The 20,434-nt window shown below is 35.4% G+C and overlaps 3 protein-coding genes across 3 annotated transcripts; 2 read left to right on the forward strand and 1 right to left on the reverse strand.

The window, feature by feature from the left end:
* The first annotated feature begins 404 nt into the window (after positions 1–404).
* Positions 405–3,980, forward strand: LOC130469546 (putative disease resistance protein RGA1). Its single transcript, XM_056838895.1, has one exon. The coding sequence runs from the start codon at positions 439–441 to the stop codon at positions 3,742–3,744; it is 3,306 nt and encodes a 1,101-aa protein (XP_056694873.1). The 5' UTR covers positions 405–438; the 3' UTR covers positions 3,745–3,980.
* Positions 3,981–4,929: 949 nt separating this feature from the next.
* Positions 4,930–7,461, reverse strand: LOC110793548 (uncharacterized). The gene has a single exon (XM_021998430.2). It carries the CDS (start codon positions 7,257–7,259, stop codon positions 5,094–5,096), a length of 2,166 nt encoding a protein of 721 aa, XP_021854122.2. The 5' UTR covers positions 7,260–7,461; the 3' UTR covers positions 4,930–5,093.
* An 8,324-nt stretch (positions 7,462–15,785) lies between these two features.
* LOC130469547 (uncharacterized) lies at positions 15,786–16,769 on the forward strand. Its single transcript, XM_056838896.1, has one exon. It carries the CDS (start codon positions 15,786–15,788, stop codon positions 16,767–16,769), a length of 984 nt encoding a protein of 327 aa, XP_056694874.1.
* The last annotated feature ends 3,665 nt before the right edge of the window (positions 16,770–20,434 follow it).

Below are 20,434 nucleotides of genomic sequence, written 5' to 3' on the forward strand. Positions count from 1 at the left end.
TTATAAACTTTTTTAATGAGGATAAACATTTTAAAGAGTTACATGATTACTTTTATATATGGTACTCCGTATGTTATTAGTGATCGATTTTGAAAGGATAATTTTATTTAAACGAAAAATTTTATTATTAAAAAAGAATTTTACATTACACTAGATAACTTTAAACATTTTAACTCAACTTTTACAATATTTATTGTGCACCACCTTTAAATAAGAATTTGGAAGTTCTGCTTAATAATGTTATAAAAAAAAATATGATCTCACGTTACACGTAATGACGAATGACTCGTATAAACAATCGTGCCAACGCCTAGTTTTGATTGAATATCAACGAGGTTGATTATATACTCCAGGAGTCCAGGCCATTAGCTAGTTGTAATACATCCCCAAATCAGTATCACGATTTAAAGAAAAAACACATTAACACAGTTACAAAAAATGGAAATTGGACCACTGATATCTGTTGCACAAACTCTCCTAGCAGCCCTTCAATGTACAGAGCTTAAAGAGATTTTTTCCATCTTAGGCTACAAACCCAAGCTTGACAGCCTCCAACAAACGGTCTCCACAATTAGGGCTGTGCTCCGCGATGCAGAAGCCAAGCAGGATCTCTCCTATGCAGCGCAACTCTGGATCGAAGAGCTTAAGAACGCTGTCTATGATGCAGATGATTTACTAGATGAGTTTGTCACTGTTGCTGAACAAAAGTATCTAGTACTTGAAGGTGTTGGTGGAAATTTATCCAACAAAGTCAACCTCTTCTTTTCTCGTCTCAACCCACTTGTTGTTGCTTACAATATGTCTCAAGGTGTTAAGATGATAAGGAAAAAGTTAAATGATATTGCCAGTAATCATACACAGTTTGGCTTTAGCGTTGACTATCAGCCTAGCAGGAGGAAAAGAGAGGAGACTTGTTCTTATGTTTTTGCAGATAATATTATTGGAAGAGAAGATGATGTGGAAAGGATTGTAGCTAGATTGCTAGATTCTAATGTTTCACAAGATGTTTCTATTCTTCCTATTGTCGGAGTTGGAGGGCTGGGAAAGACTGCCCTTGCTCAACTTGTTTATAACGATGAGAGGGTGAAGAATGAGTTCACCTTGAGATTGTGGACTTGTGTCTCAGATCAAGACCAGGAACAGTTGGACATAAAAGAGATTCTTGGTAGAATTTTGGAATCTGTCACAGGTCAAAAGCATGATGGAAGCTCGGTAATGGATCAGGTTCAAAATAAGCTTCAAGCACACCTAGAGGGAAAGAATTACCTTCTTGTCTTGGATGACGTATGGACTGAGAATCGCGATGAATGGCTTAAAATGGTACAATTCTTGATGGGATGTCAAAGGGGGAGTTGGATTGTGGTAACTACACGGTCTAGAGAGACAGCAAGAGTTATAGGTAATGGTCCTGCGTATGAGTTGCAAGGCTTATCTGAAGGGAATTCCTGGTGTTTGTTTGAAAGACTGGCATTTCAACAAGTTGAAGAACAAGCAAATCCCTCTGAGGAATTACTTAAGATTGGCCTTGAAATCGTTAAACAATGTTCTAATGTTCCCCTTGCCATAAGAGTGGCAGGAAGTCTTCTTTATGGTCAAGACAAAAATAAGTGGCTATCGTTTAAGGAGATTGGATTAACCAAAGTTAAACGAGGTGGGCAGAGCATCATACCCATATTGAAGCTTAGTTACAATCAATTGGAATCCCCGTTAAAGAGTTGTTTCAGTTATTGTGCATTGTTTCCGAAGGATTTTGAGATAGAGAAGGAGATGCTTATTAGCCTTTGGTCAGCACAAGGCTATATTGTGCCACTGGATGAATGTCAAAGCCTTGAAGATGCCGGTGATGAATATTTTTCTATTCTTTTGCAGAGATGTTTCTTCCAGAACATAAAAAAAGATGAATATGGTGGAATCATCTCATGTAAAATACATGATCTCATGCACGATATTGCACAAGAAGTTGCAGGAAAGGATATTTGTGCAATGAATTTTATCACCGGCAACTTAGACAAAAAAACGCGTCATCTATCCCTTATGAGAAGAAAACAACATAAGCCAAGCTTTTTCACTAAGACTCAAATTCGTAGCTATCTTCAAGTTGGCGGGAGGGACACATTACATGTTGATAAAATACTGGAAAGTTACATGTGTCTTAGGGCATTAGACTTGAAGAAATCAGATATCAAAAGTTTGCCTGCTACAATAGGTAAACTGTTGCACTTAAGGTATCTTGATCTCTCTGGAAATAATGGGCTAGAGGTGTTCCCCAAATCTATCACACAACTGCATAATCTTCAAACTTTAAAATTGAGATGGTGTGATAGATTGAAAGAACTTCCAAAAGATTTGAGTAAGTTGGCTAAGCTTAGGTTGTTGGATATCAAGGGCTGCAATGAGCTGACTTATATGCCATCAGGCATGGATAAGTTAACTGGACTTTGTTCTTTAAATGTGTTTGTGGTTGGTCAGGAGAATTCAAGTTCGAAGCAATATTTTCATCAGTTGGAAGAACTAAAAGCTCTCATGAACTTGAAAGGTCATCTGACAGTCCGGATACGAATTCCAAAAAATGTTGCATATGTTCAGAAAACCTGTAAACAAGGATATCTAAGTAGCAAGGAGCTTCTGAATCATATACGGTTTACTTGTGAACATTTAGAGGTAGATGGAAGAGTGAATTATGAGGAAGAGTTGCTCGAGAACATGTTACCACATTCTAACCTCAAAGGGTTAGAGTTGGTTGGGTACTATGGTAGGAGAATGCCGAGTTGGGCAAGAGAAGATAAATTGAGGGATTTACTCCCAAATCTTGTAAAAATCGAACTTGTAGATTGTTGCGAGTTGCAGTATCTTCCACCACTAGAGAAACTGTGTTATCTGAAATCCTTAGTGCTTGAAAGTATGATAAATCTTGAGTACATAGAGAATACTAGTAGTAGCAGTTATACAACACCTTCAGTGTCAGAGTTATCATTCTTTCCCTCCCTTGAAATTCTTCAATTATATGATCTGCCAAAGTTGAAAGGATGGTCAAAAGGGAATACAAGTAGTTGTAGCAATGGTCAAGCCTATTCCTGTCTATCACCATTATTTCCTCGTCTCTCTCTATTGTGGATCAGTGGATGCAGAGACCTGACATTTATTCCTCTCTGTCCTGCTGTGGAAAGCCTCAGTCTTTACAATTTCAATGAAAGACTGAGTATAATGAAGTTTCAGGATGATCTCAAAGAAGGCTTTGGTTCTGAAAATTCAAGGCATGCCAAATTGAGGTTCATCAGTACAGACAATGCAAAGTTTCTAAAACTATTACCGATGGAGGCTTATCAGTGTCTGAATAAGATTCGTATTTGCCGGGACACAGAGTTGGAGAGTTTGTCAGAAGTTGAGGAGGTTTTGCAGAGTTGCTCGTCTTCCCTACGTTACTTTGAAGTTTTTGATTGCCCTAGCTTAAAGAGTCTTTCTGGAGGGTTAGAACATCTCACTGCTTTGGAGACGTTATCCATTGAGCACGCTCACAATCTGACAATCAAACAAGAAATACAAGGAGGTGACAATGGAATGATATCCCTTCCTCAGAGTCTCCGTTACTTGCGATTTATTGATCTTCCGAAGGTGGTGAATCTTCCCAAAGGTATGCACTACTTAACAAACCTCCAATACGTCATAATTAGGAATTGCAAAGGACTGAAATCTCTGCCAGAGTCATTGCATAGTATGACGTCCCTTAGGAAACTTGAGATTTGAGGCTGTTCAATGAACTTGAAACCAGAAAGATTCAGAAATCTGAGAGGGAAGGAATGTCATACATCAGACGATTTAGAATAAGATTTGTTTGATGAATTTGATGTTATGTTAGCTTGAGTTGTGCAACAACAACAGATCTTAGTTCAGTAAGTTTATTAAAATTTTTTTTTTTTAATTGTTAAAAGGCTAGGAATGATATGTTCGATCGTGATCATATCTGCTGTAAGATTGCTGAGGTATTGATAAACTAGTTATCTCTTCATTTGATTTTCTATTTTACACTCTCGGCCTATAATCAGCTTAACATCTACTATTGGAAGTGAAGTCTATGTTCTAAATTTTAAGAATGTATTTCAAATATCTGATTCCTTTTTGTATCAGTTTACATCTTCACTTAGATTCCAAAGTCCATGTTTGCATGATATGTAGACTTTCTGACTCCTTTCCAAATCAAAATCTAGATGGAATCTCCAAAATTTTTGTAATATTTTCTCCGTTGACTCTTGGTACTCTTTAGACTGAGTTGATCAGGATTGGCCTAACATTTTACACATCCTTGACTGCCTGACATTTTCATTGCTCACAAGTAACAAGATCTGAAGGCCTCTCTGTTTCATTGTTATACTGAATATACTCCCATGCTGTTTACAGAATAACAGGAATACAGGCAATAAATATTGTTCAATATCCATATCGTACTGTAATTTAATTATTTGTGCAACTATTATAGTACTTTCTTTAATATGTGCTTAAGTACGAGTTTGTAAATTGAATAGAATTTGCAAGTCTTTCAGTTAACTGTATGACTCAATGTTTCAGTTATATCGTTTTTGCAATAAGTTAACACTTTATCAATTTACCTGTATTAACTGCTCACTTAAAGGAAAAAACTGAACAAGTCACAAGTACAGAACCTTAGTTTTAAGATCCAGGAGTTCTGCAATCAGGCTGCATAACTGAATTTTCTACTCTTAAAAGACATTTGGACTGCAGACTGGATACTGGATACTGGATACTGGATACTAAACTGAAGATTACCCGTTATATCCATTAACCAACTTTTTCTGTCGAAAGTCATAACATTTTACTTCTATGGCATAGTAGCAGTAGCAATGTAGCATGATCCAAAATTTACTTGAAAGAGGTAGAGTTAGTTTGCTACTGTCATCAACGTAACTCATAATATCCTGTAAAATATAAAATGTAAAGTTATTCATCTTATCAACCTAACCAAAGAGTCTTAAGACTATGTCGAATTGTCCATAAATACAAGCTCTAATTTATTGGGATATATATAAACATAGAGCAAAACTTTTTACATAAGCAACCTTCAGCCTTCTTACTGGTTCTTAGCATTGAGCTCCAGTTGATGCATCGACTGCAGTTTTTAAACCCAATTTCTTCTTTATGTTGAGCCAATGACAGTCCTCAAACAAGCACTTTGCTTCCTTTGTTGGTTGAGCCACATCTACTGGGCTCAGGAACATAGGCCCCCACGTAGGTGTCCCATCCTCAAATGAATTATGGGTCAGCCTCCGAATACCCGACCCATCTACATTTGCAATGAATATCTCCCCATAAGGCTGGTAATGGTGTGGATTTGAGATGGGCTCAGCTGATATCCCAGAATAATCTGAAGTAAACACAATTCTCTTCCCATCTGGGCTAAACCAAGGATGATTAGCCCGCCCGCCTAATCCACTTTGGATTACCTTGTGAAGTCCCGTCCCATTCGGATGGATCATGAACACCTCGAAACTCCCACCACCCGGATTATCCCGATCAGATGCGAACGCAATCCATTCCCCGTTAGGTGACCAGTCACACATGGTATCGCTCCATGGACCCTCTGTCAACCTTTGGATGCCACCCGTTTCACCTTCCTCGGCGTCCATAATGTATAGATTCTTATGACCCGATCTACCCGACCTAAACACGACCCATTTGCCATCGGGTGATGGTTCTGGGAAAGCATTGTTTTCACCTCCATGGGTCAACTTTTTGTAACTTAAATCATCATCATCAACGTTAATTGCAATTATATCAACCTTACTACTTTCGGATGCAAAGTTAGGACCAACACTAGTATAAACTACACCTTTTCTTACAGGATCCCAAGCAGTTGTGAAAGCCATCCCTTTATGAACCAACTTCTTATTTGACCCATCATGGTCGACAACATACAGAAACCCGTCATCTAAGTCCGCCAAATAGGCAATCCGGTCACCCGTGGGTGAGAATGACGGAAATGACCCGTCAATCCTAAATATAGACACATCAGCTACTGGATTCTTCAAATTCTCAAGGAGAAGTATTTGACCTCCACCCTTTCCCTTCTCCCCATTATCCCCACCCGTACACTTATGGTACCCTACTCGGGTCCCATCGGGCGACATAAACGGATTAAAGTGGTGGTTATGAGGTGAAACGGGTCGAGTCACTTCCTTAAACTGCTTATTTTTAAGATCAAATAGCTCAATATGCCTGTAATTGGACCCGGGTCTTCTAGTAGCTACTGCAATAAACTCAACATTACCTGGTGAAGTGGCAGGAGTAAAGACGTGCAAACCTGGTGGCGTGACCCGCTCAACCAACACTGATTCGGTGGTAACTCGCCCAACTCGTGGAAGACTTGCCTTGTAAACACTCCACCACCCATCACTGCCATCCCTCCGATGAAAATAAATGGTTCGATCATCAACCCAACACGGCCAACCGCCGTGTTCTACCACCTTAACTCGGTCTGACCCGTCCCTAGTCAAGAAAACGTAGATATCTGTACCAAGTTCCTCCACATCACCACCCCATCCTTCCTCACCATAAGAAGCCACCGCCGTGAAAATCCCCGACGGCGACACCGCAGGACTAAAATCTGCCATCCCTACAGGTGTCAGCCTCCTAGTCAACCCGGTCAAGACATGAGTCGAGTACACTGCCGCCCAACTCGTCCGAGGCACACCCGAGTTCTCATGAGTCGAAACGTAAACCAACACCTCCCCAACCAAACTCGGCCGGTCCTTCATCGAAACCGTCACACCTCCATTCTCCGACCCTACCCCCAACAAAGGAATCTGAACCCGACCCGAAACACCAATCTCGAGGGCGGACCTGTACCCGGGTCGATTCACTGAGTCGTCATCAGCAAACAAAACAGAGTCAAAGAAGACACTAGACGTTCCATTTCTCTCGGAAACATAAATAACTTCAAATTTCTCAGAACTACTGAAAGATGATTCGAAGAAGTTTGGTTTTTTGAGGAGAGAGAAAATTGAGGTTGAATTAGTGGGGAAGTGGCCATTAAAATTAACAGATACCCCATCAGTGAGTTTCAGCTCATGGTGATGTTGGGAAATTGACGGTGATGATTGAGTGGTGGTTATTGGTAAAGTGTAGATGTCAAATTTGTACCTTGATCTTCCCAGAGTAGTAAAAACTATGGAGGATTTTAATGAACAATTGCAGAAATTCATGAACAATAATAATAACAAGAAAACAGAGGTTGGTGAATATTTCATTGTTTATGAATTATGATCTTTGAACAATTTCAGGTTGATTGTCGAAATGTTTTTCATGTCCTCATTTTTTTTTTTCATGAGCATATATTTTCCGGGCTTCTTTTTTGTTTCGAATTGCTTTTTGTGTGATGTTAAAAATATTGGAAAATTTGTTGATAAGGTTGATAATTTATTGTGTGGGTGAAAAATAGTTTGCCACTTTGAATCCTGCATTTTGTCACATTTCACATTTTTACTCATTATCTCCAGTTAAGTTCAATGGTTATTGGTTGGATATGGACTACGGTTTATCAAAGAAACACGCATCACAACTTTTAAGGTGCGTTCTCACCCAAAATATATATATATATATATATATATATATATATATATATATATATATATATATATATATATATATATATATATATATATATATATATATATATATAGGGAAGAGATCCTGTGAAAATAGGTCCCTATGTGAGTATACTACTTTATATGATTAAATGGCTAGGATTAAATGTGAGCAAACCCATCCACCTTCCCCATTAAAAGCCACGTCTCTATCACTAAACCCCACCCACTTTCTCTCTCTAAAACCTTTCCTCTTCTTTCTCTCTCCCGTTCGAGACTCTCTCTGTTCTCCCTCACGATTTTCTCTCTCCTCTCGCGTAAACCGCCATCGCAGCTCCAAAAACGGTCGATCAACGTCCTTCGCCGCCGGTGTATTGCAGATTTAAGGTAAATTCGAGTTCAATAGTTCTACATTTCTTCTCTCCTTCTACAATTTTTTCTAATTTAAACCTAATTTTTCAATTGAAGATGACTGGAGTACGAAACCAATACGAACGACGAAGGTAAGCGAATTTGTAACCTAATTTCGAACTTCGTTCGTAGTATATATACATTAATTGAAGATAATTTTTGTTAAATTTCGATTTTTAGCAAACACAAACACGACAAACAAGCAACAAATCCAGTCGATACTGAAGAGTAAGAATTCGGTGCTTTAATTGTAGCGAATTTTATTTATTAATTCCGTAATTTTTGTAATTTTTGTAATTTTTTCGTAATTTTCGGAATTATTTTTGTAATTTTTAGTCTGCGAATTTTTGTATGTTTCTAGCGATGTTGATATTTTTATGAATTTTTATTAACATCATCCTATATTATTCTGAAATTTTTTAATGAATTTTCAGTATTTTTAAAAGAAATTAATTTGTAATTTTTTGAATTATTTTGAGAATTGAGAATTTTAAGATATTTTCAACATTTTTTGATATTTTTTATTTGAAATTTTAAACAGAAGGAATAAGAATGAACGCGCCAAAGAAACGGAGCCAGTTGTCCCGCAATCACTTCTGAACGACATCATGAACAATTTAGAGTAATACTTTATACTCTCAATACTTTAGAACATGAAGGTTAAGAATGTAGAACATCATAGATCATTGTGTAGAACATCATAGAAATTGGGTGCTTCTTGTTCTAGTTGAAGCTATATCATGTTTGTTTGATGATAATATTGAGTAATACTGTTATTCTATATATGTTGTTGTCTCATGGGGCTTGCTAACCATTTTAGGCACAATGAAAGCTTCACTAATATTTTCAGTTCTAAAATATCAAGCATCAGACAAATAACTTGACCACTTTCAACTTTTTGTTTGCTCTTAACTACAAGTATTATGCAATTCAATCATCCATAATCTACTACCATGTAGTTTTCTTTCTATTCAATACAAAGAACAAGATTTGGGTTGTACTCTGCCTTAGGGATGGGACTAATGACATGTATTGTGTAAGATAACCAAACTAATCAACTTTAAACTCTATTTCAATTGTGGTGATGTGAAGAAACGTTAGCAGTTTCTATTTCTGATATCAGTGTAGTTGTGGCCTTCATATTATTGTCTGACTAAGCTTTCTTCAATTTTATAAGTTTTACTTCTTGATTTATATGTTTTCATCTACATAATGTTTCCAAATGCTTTCTAATTGCTCCTATCATCCAATGTTTAGGAATAATGGGGTGGTTTAATTGCCATAGTTTTCCTTTTGATATTGTTGTTTGTTGGAGTTAATTTCTCCAAACTTGACTTATTTATAACATTGTTAATCAGAAAAGCTTGGTGTTGATTCCCCGATAGTTATAATGATGGATTTGAGGTTTTGTTATGGCGGTGATGATACTGCATTGTTGAAAGACTCAAAATAGAGCGGAGAGGCTGAGCCTAGGGGTATTATTAGGGTCTTAACAATATATTTGGCACTCCATTTGTTAGTTGCAATATTAGAGTCAATTTTCATTTGTTTTATTGAGCCGAATTTGTTGCGAGTGAGCCATTTATACGAAGGCATGTTACTAGTTGTGACTGGCTGTGTGTGAAGGACTGAAGGTGCTTCTTTGTTCCTTTGTTCATCAAGGATTGATAGTAATAAGATTGAGATGTTATCCCCGATTGAATAATGTGTAGGATTACTAGGATATCAGTTTTCCAGATTTGAAGAAGAAGCTGCAAATTTGATAAATGAATATAAACTTGGCTATGGTCCTCTACCCCTCCCTGCTACAGTTCTACTATGTTCCTATGTCAATAATAGAGTCCAAGTTCTGTTTTCACTATAGCTGCTACCTGCTTGTAAAAAATTCCATACATCACCTTGACTACTGCTACATACAATTCATTACTGCCATGTTTACTTTATAGGCAAAACCAAGGTCATTTCAGCTTTTAGTGGTTGGGAAAGAAAAAAACGTTTGCTCTATTTGCTGTTGCTGGACTGAGGTGAAACCTCTAAATATGCAGATAAATCAGGCTCATAAACCTCTAAATATTCCGCCATTAATATTAAGTAGGCTCATAAATCAGTTGCTGATTCTCAAGTTCATTCATTCATGACCATCATATTGACCAACAACAATCACCTAATTTATTGATATTGATCTTTCTTCAAAAGGAGAGGAGATATAGCTGGCGGAGAAAGGGGCTGGGGGTAGGGGGTAGGGACAACAGAACACTGGGATCATTGTATTCCTCTGTTTATTTGTCAGTTAGGGTTGATTAGTAAGAATACTTGCGGCAAATATATTATATATGCAGTGGATGATTGAAATAGAATTTTTGGGCTTTATGATCAATTTTAAGCAGATCTTAATTGAACGATAATTATATTTTATTACCTTAATTAGAGTTTTAGTTTTCCTTTGATAAAATGGTATTGTTTATTACAGATTATCTCTTTATTTTGTGTCATTTGGCTTGATTCCCAGAATATCGAATGTCCATGTATATTGAATCAGTTTCAACAGTCTCTAATTAATCTGTTGAGGGTCAGCCAAGGTAGGATTACTTATGGTTGTGGGAAATTGTTGTTATCTGCACTTTCCACTATCAGTTATGTAAGCTGAGCTGATAAGAGATAGAGGTAGAAAGCGGATCTAGGCAGCTCTGTATGGAGCTTGTAATGATTTCATTAATGTCCTAATGATTATTATTCTTTGATCCATGTCCTGTATGGTTTTACCTTTTTTGAAATGTAAACTTTTAAATCATATATGGCCAGAAGCAGGTTCTTGAATTTGATCCATTTTTACGTCTTGACTACGTTTTAGTTTTATTGCTAAAGTTCTGATTCCTTGTACATTAAGCACCATGTGCAGAAAGAATCGAAATATTCTTAAATATGGAATACAGTTGGTGATGTTAGTGGTAGAATGATAGCATCATGTTTAGAGGACAATACATGGCCAGAATTGGCAGCATTTTATGCATAAATTATCTGCAATTTGAATCCTATCTGATAAACATAAATCACAGAATTGGCAGCATTTTATGCCTTCACAAACCCAGCCTCAGAAGCCTCCTTTGCATGTTCTTGATATTCATAAAACTCTGATATACCTTGTGCTTTTAAGTTTATCCTACATTACTCTTATACCAGACACCATTCACCGGTAACAACCAAAACATGACAACAAAATGACAATCTCTTACCAGGTTGAAAGACTTATTAGAACACCTAGCTTAATTGATTAGAACATATGGAACAATTTACAGAACATATAGGTTCACTTATTAGAACATATAAATTCAATTGTTAATATATTTATACCTATTTAAAAAAGAACTAATTTTGTTTCATATGTTGCAGGGATCCCGAACATCACACCAATCAAGAAACTGAAGTTAACACCAATGAAAAAAGCAATGATAATGGAAACCAAGAACAAGAGTCTGATCTCACTCAAGGACGGAAAGAGATTGTCAGGTTTAAGACAAAACATAATCTCTCAAATAGAAAACTAGTAGATTAATTAGACTTGAAATCAATAACATGTATGTTGAATGTATCTGATTTTTGTCCAAAGATTGGTATTCATGTGACATGACAACAAAATGACAATCCCTTACCAGGTTGAAAGACTTATTAGAACACCAAGCTTAATTGATTAGAACATATGGAACAATTTACAGAACATATAGGTTCACTTATTAGAACATATAAATTCAATTGTTAAAATATTTATACCTATTTAAAAAAGAACTAATTTTGTTTCATATGTTGCAGGGATCCCGAAGATCACACCAATCAAGAAACTGAAGTTAACACCAATGAAAAAAGCAATGATAATGGAAACCAAGAAAAAGAGTCTGATCTCACTAAAGGACGGAAAGAGACTGTCAGGTTTAAGACAAAACATAATCTCTCAAATAGAAAACAAGTAAATTAATTAGACTTGAATCAATAACATGTATGTTGAATGTATTTGATTTTTGTCCAAAGATTGGTATTCATGTGTATCAATATGCAATAAGCTGGGACCTACTAAACTTTTCTATGTTTTTTATATATAATTTGTACCATACCCATTCCCAAAATGGTTTTTAAGATTCTAATAATAGTTATAATCGGTGTTCCTGTTGCGATGTTCCTATATTTTTGTTTTTTTTTGTAGTTTTCAAGGTTTAATCTAAAATAAATTCTTTCTTATATCTCTAAACATCACCTCTCACTGTGCTAGAACATATAGCTTAACTGCTTAGAACATTTAGCTTAACTGATTAGAACATATAAGAATAACGTACAGAACATATAGATTCACTTGTTAGGACATATAAATTTAATTGTTAGAACATATAAACATATTTATAACATTAAGTTAATTTGTTTCATGTGTTGCAGGGAAACCGAAACTCAAACCAATGCAGAAACTGAACCTATCATTAATGAAGAAACCAATGCCAATGTAAACAAAGAACAAGAGGAAGTGAATCAGAAGAATGACAAAAGAAGGAAACATATTGCAAAAAGGAAACAAGGGAATGTAATTGTTGTTAGAGATGTCAAGAAGCACAAGTCTGCAGTTGTTGTGCACCCGGGATCAAAAGACTGTGTAGAAGTGGATAACAAATCAAAACCGGTGGAGAAGAAAAAGGCTAGACTTTTGGTCCAAAGAATACCACCAAATTGGTTCATGGCACTTATTCCTAAAATTCCGAGACAACACAGAGCTGCCATTAGGAAGATAGGCTTTGGTGCCTTCCTTGATTTAGATATTGGTGCCCACAAGTCTGCGTTTTCTGCTGAACTTGTAACAAGCTTAGACGCCAACAGAGTTAATTTGGTGATGGATAATAAAGAAGAAATAGATATTCAGTTGAAAGACATACACCTTGTGTACGGGCTTCCAATAGGAGGAAGGAAAATAGTGGAACCGAAGAAGGAAGAAGATGAAGAATGGGTTTCATTTCTGAGAACATGGAGGGGATTCTTTAACATGGAAAGTGGAAGTCCATACCTGTCAAAAGTATTAGATAGGTTGAATGAGTTATGTGAAAAAGACTTGTGTGATGAATTTTTATGGCATTTCGTGGTGTGTGTAGTGAATACTTGTATATGCTCAACATCAAGACCGGAAGTGGCATACAAGTTTCTGTATAGCTGCATGGACATACAGAAAATTCCTGAATTAGACTGGTGCCATTACACTTTTGTAAATATGAAGATAGCTGCTGAAAAATGGAAAGGAGGAAATGCTTATTTCACTGGACCATTGCCTTTCTTACTGGTATGTACACTGCCCATAACATATAGTTTAAAAGTATAGAACAATTATGTTAACTGGTTAGAACACATACTTAAATGTTTAGAACATATTCTTTTTCTGCTTAGAATATATATCTTAAGTTGCAGAACATATTCCTCAATAGGTTAGAACATGTTAAATAATTTGTTAGAACATATTGATTAAGTTGTTAGAACATATTGATAAAGTTGTTAGAACATATAATTTTAATTGGTAGAATATCAATCTACAATGAAACATTTACTTAATTGAAATAGCCTATGAATTTTCTAGTTTGATCTTAAAGTCTTAAACTTGCTTGATTATTACAGATTAGGATTAAAAGTTGCCCTTCTCTGTTTTGAAAGTCGCTCTGCTTTTAGCAAAGAGTTTTGTCATTGCGTATGTCTTAATTACTTGAAGCAAAATATTTATAAATATTCAAACTCTATACAGATTACATATTTTGACCGGTTGCAAAGGGAGAAGATTGTGCAACCAAGAGAGTTCCCTCTCCTTTTAGTCTGGAATAGTGAGAGGATAGAAGAAAGAATGAAAATTGAAAACAAGAGGGGCTTTGGAAAGGGGGTTGTGCTCAAAAGAATAACTTATGAAGGATTACCAGAAGAACAAGTTGAAGAACACATATACCAGAAAGATCCTCACTTGCAAGCAGGCTCATCAACTTCATCCTACAACATTATGGTAAGTAACTGGAAACATAGAATTTAAATACTTACCATGCAAGTTAGTACACATGGTTAGAATATTCAGAACATATTACTTAACTAGTTAGAACATATTGTTTGGTGATTCCAACATAATTGTTTTACCATAGAACAAGATAGTCTCTGGTTATGATTCTAGAATGCATTGCCGTCTATGGGATTTTGTATTTTCCATTTTTCTCACCCTTGATTGATGGTAATTGGTAATTTAGAACATATACAGTAACATGTTAGAACATATAGGAGTATTAATAGAACATTTGGTTTAAATACTTAGAACATATTACTTAACTAGTTAGAACATATTATTGTATTTGTTAGAACATATACAATAACAGGTTAGAACATGTAGGTTTAATTATTAGAACAATTAGATGAAATACTTAGAACAAACCATGTTATAAAAACTTATAACTTACAATTTTCTTTCACTTTATGTGGGCAATTCCGGATATCATGGTAACCAAGCTCTCCACAACCTCTACATAACCTTTTCTTCTTTTGGCTTTGCTCAATTGCCTTTTTCTTGTCACCTTTCAATCGTTTGTCACTACCTGTACCTGGAACATGAACCCCCGTGCCTTTGTTCTTTGAAATTTTAGGCGGCTTAACCACAATTTCAGTAGGAAGGGTAGCTCCAATCAGTAGCTCGATGTCTGTTGCTTTGCTAGGAGAACCATTGTTTTCATGATTGTTAGAACTCTTCTTAGCTTCCAAGTTTAACCTTAAACCTTTTAAATTCTTCACAAGATCAGTAAGATCTTCTTCATTACCCTGAGCCAAACTCACACATGTGTTGGTGCATCCAAGCAAGATTTCAAAAAAATTCATAGAGATTTGAAGGCTTACATTGAAGGATCGGATGCCCAAATGTTTGTGAATAACTTTCAGAACAGGAAGTTGTTATGGAGTGCATTTTTCTTTGACTATGAGGTGGATGAAGACGAGCAACTTTGTAAAGCTTTTTGGGCAGATCCTATATGTAGAAAGAATTATGCACTCTTTGGTGATATGGTTTCTTTTGACACCACATTTCAAACAAATAGGTAATTTCTTGTCATGTTCTGAATTCATCTAAATTTTGTTCTACATAATATTCATGATGTTCTAAGTTAAAATCTTCATGTTTTAAACATTACTCATCAAGTTCTGAATGCATGGTTATCTTGTTCTAATAACTGTACATATGTTCTAAATATTATTCAGCATGTTCTATATAACTATTCATATGTTCTGAACATTATACTGAATGTTCTGAAATTTGTTTTTAGGTATAATATGATATTTGGCCCATTTACTAGAGTTGATCACCACAAGAAGTGTGTTACTTTTGGTGCTGCTTTAATAGCCCATGAGGACATCGTGTCTTTTGAGTGGGTTTTTAGAACTTTCCTCAAGGCAATGGGAGGTAATGAGCCAGCTTGTTTGATTACGGATGAAGATCCGGCAATGAAAATAACTATTCCTAAAGTGTTTCAGACCGCTGAGCATAGGTTTTGTATGTGGCATATAATGAAAAAAATGCCTGAGAAAGTCGGCCGTCAGATTACGCAAGAGACTGAGTTTCTTAATAAAATTTGCAAATGTGTTTGGAGTGAAGAGATTGAGCCAACAGAATTTGAAGAGAAATGGGGAAAGGTTCTTGCTAAGTTCAAGCTTCAAGACCATGAGTGGTTGAAGTAGTTGTATGAGAAGCGTCAAATGTGGATCCCAGCATACTTTAGAGATTCGTTTCTATGTGGTATCATGAGGACTACATCAAGGTCAGAGAGTGAGAACAATTTTTATACAAAGTTTACCAATCCCCATCTCACTCTAGTAGAGTTTTACATGATATTTGAGAGTGCATTGGATGCTCAAAGACATACTCAAGGTCAATTTGACAATGATTCTAAACACAAGCATCCAGAATGTAAGACTTCCTTTGCATTAGAGAAACATGCTTCTAAAATCTACACTGTTTCAGTCTTTTATGATTTTCAAGAGGAGCTCGAGATTGGTTGCTTTCAATGTGGACTTGAGGAGTACAAGAAAGAAAATGGGTTTGATATCTTTACCATTAGAGAAGGATGTAGAATAAGAAAGTTTGATGTTAGTTTTAACCCGGCTACCCTAGATAGTAAGTGTATGTGCAAGATGTTTGAGAGGTTAGGGATTCCGCACATGGTTTGGGTGTGGAAGGAAAAGATGATTGAGTATATTCCTGATGCTTATGTGCTAAATAGGTGGACTAGTTTGGCAACTAAAACGCCAATTTTTGATTTAGAAGGAAATATCTTGGAGGCATGTGTTAACTTTGTTGATTGTAAAAGAATGTTAAATGAGTTATGGTCAGAAATTCATACATGTGTGAGTTTGGCTCAGGGTAATGAAGAAGATCTTACTGATCTTGTGAAGAATTTAAAAGGTTTAAGGTTAAACTTGGAAGCTAAGAAGAGTTCTAACAATCATGAAAACAATGGTTCTCCTAGCAAAGCAACAGACATCGAGCTACTGATTGGAGCTACCCTTCCTACTGAAATTGTGGTTAAGCCGCCTAAAATTTCAAAGAACAAAGGCACGGGGGTTCATGTTCCAGGTACAGGTAGTGACAAACGATTGAAAGGTGACAAGGAAAAGGCAATTGAGCAAAGCCAAAAGAAGAAAAGGTTATGTAGAGGTTGTGGAGAGCTTGGTTACCATGATATCCGAAATTGCTCACATAAAGTGAAAGAAAATTGTAAGTTATAAGTTTTTATAACATGGTTTGTTCTAAGTATTTCTTCTAATTGTTCTAATAATTAAACCTACATGTTCTAACCTGTTATTGTATATGTTCTAACAAATACAATAATATGTTCTAACTAGTTAAGTAATATGTTCTAAGTATTTAAACCAAATGTTCTATTAATACTCCTATATGTTCTAACATGTTACTGTATATGTTCTAAATTACCAATTACCATCAATCAAGGGTGAGAAAAATGGAAAATACAAAATCCCATAGACGGCAATGCATTCTAGAATCATAACCAGAGACTATCTTGTTCTATGGTAAAACAATTATGTTGGAATCACCAAACAATATGTTCTAACTAGTTAAGTAATATGTTCTGAATATTCTAACCATGTGTACTAACTTGCATGGTAAGTATTTAAATTCTATGTTTCCAGTTACTTACCATAATGTTGTAGGATGAAGTTGATGAGCCTGCTTGCAAGTGAGGATCTTTCTGGTATATGTGTTCTTCAACTTGTTCTTCTGGTAATCCTTCATAAGTTATTCTTTTGAGCACAACCCCCTTTCCAAAGCCCCTCTTGTTTTTAATCTTCATTCTTTCTTCTATCCTCTCACTATTCCAGACTAAAAGGAGATGGAACTCTCTTGGTTGCACAATCTTCTCCCTTTGCAACCGGTCAAAATATGTAATCTGTATAGAGTTTGAATATTTAGAAATATTTTTCTTCAAGTAATTAAGACATACGCAATGACAAAACTCTTTGCTAAAAGCAGAGCGACTTTCAAAACAGAGAAGGGCAACTTTTAATCCTAATCTGTAATAATCAAGCAAGTTTAAGACTTTAAGATCAAACTAGCAAATTCATAGGCTATTTCAATTAAGTAAATGTTTCATTGTAGATTGATATTCTACCAATTAAAACTATATGTTCTAACAACTTTATCAATATGTTCTAACAACTTAATCAATATGTTCTAACAAATTATTTAACATGTTCTAACCTATTGAGGAATATGTTCTGCAACTTAAGATATATATTTTAAGCAGAAAAAGAATATGTTCTCAACATTTAAGTATGTGTTCTAACCAGTTAACATAATTGTTCTATACTTTTAAACTATATGTTATGGGCAGTGTACATACCAGTAAGAAAGGCAATGGTCCAGTGAAATAAGCATTTCCTCCTTTCCATTTTTCAGCAGCTATCTTCATATTTACAAAAGTGTAATGGCACCAGTCTAATTCAGGAATTTTCTGTATGTCCATGCAGCTATACAGAAACTTGTATGCCACTTCCGGTCTTGATGTTGAGCATATACAAGTATTCACTACACACACCACGAAATGCCATAAAAATTCATCACACAAGTCTTTTTCACATAACTCATTCAACCTATCTAATACTTTTGACAGGTATGGACTTCCACTTTCCATGTTAAAGAATCCCCTCCATGTTCTCAGAAATGAAACCCATTCTTCATCTTCTTCCTTCTTCGGTTCCACTATTTTCCTTCCTCCTATTGGAAGCCCGTACACAAGGTGTATGTCTTTCAACTGAATATCTATTTCTTCTTTATTATCCATCACCAAATTAACTCTGTTGGCGTCTAAGCTTGTTACAAGTTCAGCAGAAAACGCAGACTTGTGGGCACCAATATCTAAATCAAGGAAGGCACCAAAGCCTATCTTCCTAATGGCAGCTCTGTGTTGTCTCGGAATTTTAGGAATAAGTGCCATGAACCAATTTGGTGGTATTCTTTGGACCAAAAGTCTAGCCTTTTTCTTCTCCACCGGTTTTGATTTGTTATCCACTTCTACACAGTCTTTTGATCCCGGGTGCACAACAACTGCAGACTTGTGCTTCTTGACATCTCTAACAACAATTACATTCCCTTGTTTCCTTTTTGCAATATGTTTCCTTCTTTTGTCATTCTTCTGATTCACTTCCTCTTGTTCTTTGTTTACATTGGCATTGGTTTCTTCATTAATGATAGGTTCAGTTTCTGCATTGGTTTGAGTTTCGGTTTCCCTGCAACACATGAAACAAATTAACTTAATGTTATAAATATGTTTATATGTTCTAACAATTAAATTTATATGTCCTAACAAGTGAATCTATATGTTCTGTACGTTATTCTTATATGTTCTAATCAGTTAAGCTAAATGTTCTAAGCAGTTAAGCTATATGTTCTAGCACAGTGAGAGGTGATGTTTAGAGAGATAAGAAAGAATTTATTTTAGATTAAACCTTGAAAACTACTTAAGTCATAGAACTACAAAACAAAACAACAATATAGGAACATCGCAACAGGAACACTGATTATAACTATTATTAGAATCTTAAAAACCATTTTGGGAATGGGTATGGTACAAATTATATATAAAAAACATAGAAAAGTTTAGTAGGTCCCAGCTTATTGCATATTGATACACATGAATACCAATCTTTGGACAAAAATCAAATACATTCAACATACATGTTATTGATTCAAGTCTAATTAATTTACTTGTTTTCTATTTGAGAGATTATGTTTTGTCTTAAACCTGACAGTCTCTTTCCGTCCTTTAGTGAGATCAGACTCTTGTTCTTGGTTTCCATTATCATTGCTTTTTTCATTGGTGTTAACTTCAGTTTCTTGATTGGTGTGATCTTCGGGATCCCTGCAACATATGAAACAAAATTAGTTCTTTTTTAAATAGGTATAAATATTTTAACAATTGAATTTATATGTTCTAATAAGTGAACCTATATGTTCTGTAAATTGTTCCATATGTTCTAATCAATTAAGCTTGGTGTTCTAATAAGTCTTTCAACCTGGTAAGGGATTGTCATTTTGTTGTCATGTCACATGAATACCAATCTTTGGACAAAAATCAGATACATTCAACATACATGTTATTGATTTCAAGTCTAATTAATCTACTAGTTTTCTATTTGAGAGATTATGTTTTGTCTTAAACCTGACAATCTCTTTCCGTCCTTGAGTGAGATCAGACTCTTGTTCTTGGTTTCCATTATCATTGCTTTTTTCATTGGTGTTAACTTCAGTTTCTTGATTGGTGTGATGTTCGGGATCCCTGCAACATATGAAACAAAATTAGTTCTTTTTTAAATAGGTATAAATATATTAACAATTGAATTTATATGTTCTAATAAGTGAACCTATATGTTCTGTAAATTGTTCCATATGTTCTAATCAATTAAGCTAGGTGTTCTAATAAGTCTTTCAACCTGGTAAGAGATTGTCATTTTGTTGTCATGTTTTGGTTGTTACCGGTGAATGGTGTCTGGTATAAGAGTAATGTAGGATAAACTTAAAAGCACAAGGTATATCAGAGTTTTATGAATATCAAGAACATGCAAAGGAGGCTTCTGAGGCTGGGTTTGTGAAGGCATAAAATGCTGCCAATTCTGTGATTTATGTTTATCAGATAGGATTCAAATTGCAGATAATTTATGCATAAAATGCTGCCAATTCTGGCCATGTATTGTCCTCTAAACATGATGCTATCATTCTACCACTAACATCACCAACTGTATTCCATATTTAAGAATATTTCGATTCTTTCTGCACATGGTGCTTAATGTACAAGGAATCAGAACTTTAGCAATAAAACTAAAACGTAGTCAAGACGTAAAAATGGATCAAATTCAAGAACCTGCTTCTGGCCATA

Source organism: Spinacia oleracea, chromosome 3 (genome assembly GCF_020520425.1).
Source record: "Spinacia oleracea cultivar Varoflay chromosome 3, BTI_SOV_V1, whole genome shotgun sequence".
NCBI lineage: Eukaryota > Viridiplantae > Streptophyta > Magnoliopsida > Caryophyllales > Amaranthaceae > Spinacia > Spinacia oleracea.